This window comes from Channa argus, chromosome 4, assembly GCF_033026475.1.
Source record: "Channa argus isolate prfri chromosome 4, Channa argus male v1.0, whole genome shotgun sequence".
Classification (NCBI taxonomy): domain Eukaryota; kingdom Metazoa; phylum Chordata; class Actinopteri; order Anabantiformes; family Channidae; genus Channa; species Channa argus.
Window position 1 is genome coordinate 11,918,076 of NC_090200.1, and position 7,273 is coordinate 11,925,348.

At 40.1% G+C, this 7,273-nt stretch overlaps 1 protein-coding gene across 2 annotated transcripts; it reads left to right on the forward strand.

The window, feature by feature from the left end:
- The first annotated feature begins 528 nt into the window (after positions 1 to 528).
- On the forward strand, positions 529 to 7,043 carry si:dkey-29p10.4 (tripartite motif-containing protein 14). Of its 2 annotated transcripts, none has more exons than XM_067501648.1 (7): positions 529 to 848; positions 3,165 to 4,111; positions 4,193 to 4,288; positions 4,498 to 4,746; positions 4,852 to 4,874; positions 5,829 to 5,983; positions 6,129 to 7,043. In XM_067501648.1, exons 1-7 carry the CDS (start codon positions 599 to 601, stop codon positions 6,671 to 6,673), a joined length of 2,265 nt encoding a protein of 754 aa, XP_067357749.1. In that variant the 5' UTR covers positions 529 to 598; the 3' UTR covers positions 6,674 to 7,043. The 2 variants fall into 2 exon arrangements, with proteins under 2 accessions (XP_067357749.1, XP_067357750.1); XM_067501649.1 differs by lacking the exon at positions 529 to 848 and adding an exon at positions 910 to 982.
- The last annotated feature ends 230 nt before the right edge of the window (positions 7,044 to 7,273 follow it).

The window sequence follows — 7,273 nt, forward strand, 5'->3', positions numbered from 1 at the left end:
AAAATCTCTGTGATTGATTAACACAAAAATTGAATAACTCCAGAAGAAATCAAAAAAATATATATATATAAACAAAGGGAAAAAGTTGATTCTTGATTGTTTTGTTTGTTTCTTTGCATAAATACCTAAACAAAAGACAAAAGTGATGCAACATCCTTTTCAAATCCAAGTGTCAGCTCAGGTGATTCTGTGCTCATAATAGGTAATGTAGATTAATTATTGTTATTCCTGTCATTATTATTTTAAAAATGTAAAATGTCTGGTTTCAGCCTTCCAAATTCGTCCCCTTGAAGGTTTTTTGGATCAAACTCAAAGATGTTTTTGCTACTATCCTTCCCCTCAAATCAGCAGGTAGGGCACAGTGTAGGGAAACACACAGACCCACCTCTGCAGAGAATATCCACTTATGGTGGCTGACATTTGTCTTCGGGCTGCCTGGTAACTTTGACCCCTGCGTATTGATTTCACCTCTGACACAATTTTACTGATTGCGCCTTTAAGTCTCGAACAGCAGCAGAGGCAGCGGGATTCAAACGCGAAGCCCCGCCTCGGATCTTTGACACCGCACAAACAGAAACTAGAAACCAGCCGAAACAAAATGGGAGCCGTGCTGGACACCCCGACGAAGTGTCCGCTGTGCGGCGAGCTGACCCGGGAGCCCGTTACCCTCAAGTGTAACCACCGCTTCTGCCGGCGATGCATCGGCGACCTGTGGAGTGTGACCCCGAACGGGCCGTACAATTGTCCGCAGTGGAGGTGCAAGACTGTGTACCAGTCTCTGCCGATCGATAGCAGTTTGATTCGGCCGCCCAACACCAGTCCTCCGACTCCTTATCGCAGCTCTGCAGGTACAGTTAAAACCGGACGCAAAATTCTAACCGGATGATTAAATAAAAACACGTTTGTGGAGAGATAAGGAGCAGTTAACGCTAGCTAACCCAGCTAACGCTAGCATGAAGTCCGTCTCTACGTTAACCTGCAGGTCTGAACAACGTTGTGTTTGGCACTAATTTTACATAACTTATAAACGGTGACGTGTCGGTGATAACGCCATTATAACACTTATTATTATTATTATTATTATTATTATTATTATTATTATTATAACTATTGTGAGGCGGTTTAATTTTGACGCTCTCGGGCCCCAGCTTGTGCCTTTCCTGTTTCCTCCCATTGAGGCCACAATAATAATCCGGTGTTTATCAAAATAAATGTGTGTGTGTGTGTGTGTGTGTGTGTGTTTGTGCGTGTGCGCGTCTTTCCCGAAAACAACTAACACACAGCTCAGAGGGAAAACTCATCGCGTTTCTGATGTTTCACTAGTTCTAAAAGTTTCTATAAGCGTTCAGTCATTAAAAATTAGCTGTGAGTATACGGTCGCTAAAGTACATAGTTCACGGGTAGAGTAACAACATATTTGTACTTTAATTGATTAATTATCAGGAAAAGTTACAGAATTCTCCATAGACTTAAGTGGCAGTACGAAAGTAGTTTCAGCGAAATGTGTGACAGATATGTTATTATGTCATATCACAATATTGTTAAGATATTTCATTTTCACTGTAGTGAAAATAATCAACATAGTTATTTTATTTATTTATTTATTTTTATTTTCAATAATCATTGGTTAAATAATTATTTGACATAATATTCTTATATCAATAAATCATCAACGGTTGCTGTTTTATTTGCTCTAACAACTTAACTGATAGATAGGACCCATAGACATGGGGTCACATGCCAAAAAGCTTTTGATCAACCAGTTTAATTTCAGACAGTGCTTTCATGTTTGATCTCATCAATAAACAGGCCACCGAATGTTTTATAACAAAGCTAAAAAAATAAAATACAGAATTTTGTTAATAATAATAAATAATTTCTCAATTTTAAATGTAAACTCTCCAAATTGTGATAATTCTATGACTTGTTCCTTATTGAAGTCATTGGGGGTGGATGGAATCATACTGGAGTGCTTTATAGTATTAGGTGGCCCCCCTGTTCATTTTTAATTGGTGGCCCACAAACCCCACCACCCACTACAGCCTCAATAATAAACGCTTAGTAGAATCATCAACTTTCTGACAGTTTCGATTTAACAACTGAGAAATGAAAACCTTCGGATTGCATTAGATTGTACAGGTGTACTTTATGAAGCTGCTAGTGAGTATATTTTTTAATTTAGTCACTAGTTACTTTTTGTGGATGTTAAATCAAATGCCCAACTATCAGCACATTAAAATTAGCTAAACCTTTGGCTATTTTGTCTCACACCAGGTTTAACTAATAAAACAGATCTTTGTCCTGATTTTCTTTGTCATATTTTTCACCTTTTGGATGTGCGTCAAACTTTAACTTTATGGACTTTAAAGTCCATTGTTTTCTCAATAAAGTACTTGTATTTTTGTACTCTAATTACATTTTGTATTTACTTTACTGGTTGAACAGAAAATCTAAATAGTATCTAAATACTATAGTGAAGTACCACCATTAGGTTTACACAAATGACAAGAAAACACAAAAAAATAATTAGATATACTGCAATTTAATGAGAGTTTGCTCTCTTTGTTTGCAGTATCAAGGTTAAAGCTGATGTCTGTAGTTTTAAGCAAATAGTGACAGTTAAGGTCTTGCATAATTTATAATGTTTGTCAATATGTATGTTCTGGTTTAGGTTTCCTGTGTTGTCATAAGTTATCATGCCTCCATTTTCCTTTTTTACATTACATGTCTTTATTGCTTTTGACTGAATTCAGCAGGGATACTGTAATTAACTGACAGTTAAAAGAGTCTGTAAATTTAACTTAAATTTCAGTTGCGGGGATGCACTGATGTCTTACCCACAATCAGGGTCTCTGTACAGTAAATACTTAGATACATCAATAGATTATTCGTTGGCCTTAACATGCCCGAACCACATTGAATATAATGGTCAATGGATCAGTAAATCACTGAAAACTTTGCTTAAGTGAAGTAATAAGTCACAGAGGTTAGAGCCAGCTTGATAGCCACTGCTTAGCTAATAGCTTAAGGTGGAACTGCTCAGTGATCAGTGCAAGTTCGATGCAGTTGTGGTGGGCAGAAGGCTGGCATGCAGGTGTTGGGGTGAAGTGTTAAGTGATCATTTTTCTGACTAGTTTTGCTTTGGTTGTATTCTTTTTTTAAAGGCGCATCCAGTAACCATGAAAAAAAGACATTTGACTCGATATTGACAAGACCCTCACTCGCCAGCAAATACCTGGGGAAGAGAAAGGCGAGCACACCTGTATCAGAGCAACCTCACACAAAGCGATCAACAATGGCATTTCCCAATGAGTGCCCCAGTGACACTGAGATTCCCACCACATCCTCTTATGATAAAAACGGACAGTCAGCTGGTCAGGAGACAACTAAGAAAGCAGTGGACCCAGAACCAGCTGTGCCTCAGTGTGATAATGTCAAATTCCCTGACAGCAAGGCTGCAGGTGATGTGTCACAAGACATCTCGAACCCGCAGACCCAGCAAAGTTTCAAAGCAGCCATCTCATTGGATGACTCTGACAGCTCCAGTGAAGTAGATATATGTGATGCACCATGTCTTGCTACCCCCAGGAAAGACACACAAGAGAGAGCAATTCATGCATCACCAACTAAACCTGCCTCACCTGCCAACTCTGATTCCGTTTCTGGGGTCTCAACTCCAGGAAATGATAAATCTCCTGTACATCATACCAGCAACACACCTCTAAAATTCACTAAGCAGTCTGCTTCTACTTCAGGGTCCCCTGGTCATGTTGGCATGTTTTCCAGGTCAGATAACAAAAACACCAGCCCTGTGCCCTGCCATTACTGCCCTAAAGCTAGGTTTCAGCCTGCTGTGAAGACCTGTCTGGTTTGTGGTGCTTCAATGTGTACAGAGCACCTGCGTCCCCACCTGGACTCCCCCGTGTTTCAAAATCACACCCTGGTTTCTCCCATGGAGGATATTTCACCATGGAGGTGTCAAGAGCACCAGGAGATAAACCGAATCTACTGTCGACAGTGTGGCATATGTGTCTGCACAGTCTGTACGGTCATAGGCTCCCACCGTGACCATGTCTGCATCAGCATTAGGGAGGCAGAGAGAGAGCTCAGAGTGAGTGATAAATTATATGTATTTTATATATGGAGAGAGTTGTTTTTTTGTTTAATTATTACTGTGGGCATTTTTTCTTAGGGGAACCTGAAAGAAGAGATCAAACAACTACAGGATGCTGAACAGCAAGTGAAGAATAGAATGACTGATCTCACAGAAAAGAGAGAGAGCTTCACAGTAAGAAAACTCTACGTAACTCTACATTAATTGCTCAGCAAGACAACCAAAAGAGTTTGAGCAAGGCGCGTGGCGAAAAACATAATACAAGAATATTAGTGATTTTGCATGTGGCCCAATGTCTCAAATTCAGTCCTGACTGCAATGACAAAGGCATTTCTTAGAAATTGAGTTCTTTACATAAGATGACACTAAATTGCTCTGTTTAGGTGGTTTTAACAGAAGCACGAGAAGGGGTGCAGCAGCACTACAGAACCATCAGAGAGGCCCTGGAGCAGGAGGAGCAATCAACTCTTCAGTGTGTGATAAAGGAGGAAACCAGGGTTCTGGGGGGACTAGAGGACAAACTCAGCCACCTCCAGAGCTCCTTGCAGTCCATCCAGCAAGGTCTCCACACCCTGGAGGGGCTGGCTGATGCCAGGGGAGACAAACGTGTTCAGGACCAGGCCTTCATTATTGTGAGTTGGATTAGGAAAGTGAGCTGTTTGTCTGTGAAATACTGACATGATGGCATATGAAGACTGATATCCAAATATGTCCTTTTCTTTTCCCTCAAATGACAGGAGTACACCAAGATAGCACAACTGTAAGTTATTTCCTTTGAACTTATGTCTTAAAAAATACCAATATGTACTATATAAACCCATAGCATCAGAAACCAGCCAGTATCATAACTTTTTTTTAGGGTTAACCTGATTTAAAAAAAAACTAAAGAAAAACAAAGAAATTAAGGAGCAAATTAATTTCCAGAATCACTGTCTGTTACTGTGTTTGTTACTATGTACCACTTTTTTACATAGTGGCCTCTTTTCATAAAGGGTTTAAAATAATGTTACTCAGTTTGCTAAAATAATACTTGTGACTTTTAACTTTCTACTAAATATTTACCAATCTGCTTGTTTAGTTATATATTTATGTATTTTAATGTCTTTTTTCTAAATATGTTGTATTTAGAAGTGTCAGTGTCCACTTGTTGTACTGAGTTTGGTTTTACGTGTAACTACAGCCCCTTTCACACATGCACTTAGAATCCTGACATTCTCCTGACTTTGTCCGGAGGGGGTGTATGTGAGAACACAAATGTCTGAGTGAGACGCTCCCAAAATTATCCATATTTTTATCCTTTCGAGCCTCCTAATACAATGTCTGTATTATGTATGTGAGCTTGTGCCTGCAGCTTGCTGCTCGGTCGCAAGTTGTCAGGAGGATTTAAAGCATACGAGTGGGCAAGTTGAGAAAGCTTCTATCACTCGACTCCCATTGTAGTGTAATGATAGAACTTTTTTTGTTAGATGCACAGCTCCGATGTGCTGTAAACACAACATTGTTTCCCAAGTTTTTTCCTGTCAGGATGCTTCTGACTTGGACAATCTCCCACTTTGTATCACATCTGTGAAATGCAACTCCGGAAGATGTCCAAGTCTGTTTCTCCTGACATTGTTCAGAGTCTTAAACCCAACCCTAAGGAGCCATAAAGGAATAAATATGGTCCAAAATTCTGAACTATTTATGTTCTAAATTTTCTGCTCATTCGCTTCAGAGCTAATAACATGGGGAGCTGTGTGGAACGGTTCGAGGCTCCAGAGGAAGTGGATCGGGCCAAACTGAAATGTTTGCAAAAGTGGACTGAGAAACGGCTGGACACAGTAATCAACACTGTGCCTGGCAAAGAAAGAGATCTCTACAGACTGCTCTGTAAGATATTTTTTAAAAAGCACCTGTTTGTTTTTCCACCTGTTGATGAATCATCTAAAGGACTAAATGCTCTTAAGTGTGTTGTATTAAGTTTGTTTTAATCTTTTCATATAAATTCTTTTAAATGTCCTTTCCTTTCCTATAGATGGTACCGTCCCCTTCTTGGATGCAGAGACCGCCCATCCCAAGCTGCAGCTGTCTCATGACAACAGGACGGTGACTTACAGTGAGGCCCTGCCGGTCTACAAAGAGAATGAGGCTCGCTTTAGCTCCTTCCCACAGGTGCTGGCTTTGAGCGCACTAGCAAGTGGCCGCTGGTACTGGGAGGTAAATGTGTCTGTGGATGACGGCCGCTGGAAAGTGGGGCTGTGCGAGGGTCAGATTGAGAGGAAGGGTCAGAAGGACAACTCGCGTTTGGGCTTCAACAGTTACTCCTGGTGCCTGGCCTGTGATAAAAAGAAGGTGGAAGCTCTGCATAACAAAGTGTCCGTTCCTGTGGATGCAGACAGGCTGCAGAGGGTAGGAGTGTTCCTTGACTTAGAAGAGGGTGTTTTATCATTCTTTAATGTGACACCAGAGGGCAGTCTTGCTTTAATGCATTCCTACAAGCACAGGTTTACTGACCCTGTTTACCCAGCGTTGTCTGTGTCTAAAACCCAACTGAGCATCTGTGATCTGTTTCAATTGTAAACTGGACACTGCTGAGATGTCAGTTCTGCTGAAAATGTATAAAAATGTGAATAAGAACAGTGCCTTTTTAAAAATTATAATTCTCTGGGATGATAGTTTTGATATGCTCTGTGTATTATGCTGTACTTCAGGAAACTCTTTAAATGTGATTTTGTATCATCATGCAAACTGGAATTGGATCACAATAGCTTTTTTATTTTTTTGTATCAGAACAAAATTTCTTTTATGATTTTACATGCAAGTTAGAGATGCTGATCAATAAAACACTGATTTTGATATTTCCACTGAGAACATGTGTTTGAAATGTTTTATGCTGAACTACTGCCTTTCTGCTAAAATAAAATTTTAACATCTCCGTAGCAAAATAAAACCTGCCTTATGTCTTTCCTTAATACTTACTGTTTGCGTTTAAATAGAAACACAGGTGTGTGAGTGGGTGGTATGTTTCCCCTCAGCAGGTGACAGTTGGTGTGCTAACTTTGAACTCCTACTGCCCCCACAGCATGTGAGCTTTACTGTCAACAAACGCTGCCTTTGGCACAAACTCCTTATGGCATCGCAGATCGCTACTGTTGCTAAATTGTCCTAGCAAACTCTGAG

What these genes read in the sequence shown, in the direction of transcription:
- si:dkey-29p10.4 (XM_067501648.1), top strand. Translation starts at nt 599, where the DNA reads ATGGGAGCCGTGCTGGACACCCCGACGAAGTGTCCGCTGTGCGGCGAG. An exon ending in AAAAGAGAGAGAGCTTCACA is followed by an intron (nt 4,289 to 4,497) that starts GTAAGAAAACTC and finishes TGCTCTGTTTAG; the next exon opens with GTGGTTTTAACAGAAGCACG. An exon ending in AGATCTCTACAGACTGCTCT is followed by an intron (nt 5,984 to 6,128) that starts GTAAGATATTTT and finishes CCTTTCCTATAG; the next exon opens with ATGGTACCGTCCCCTTCTTG.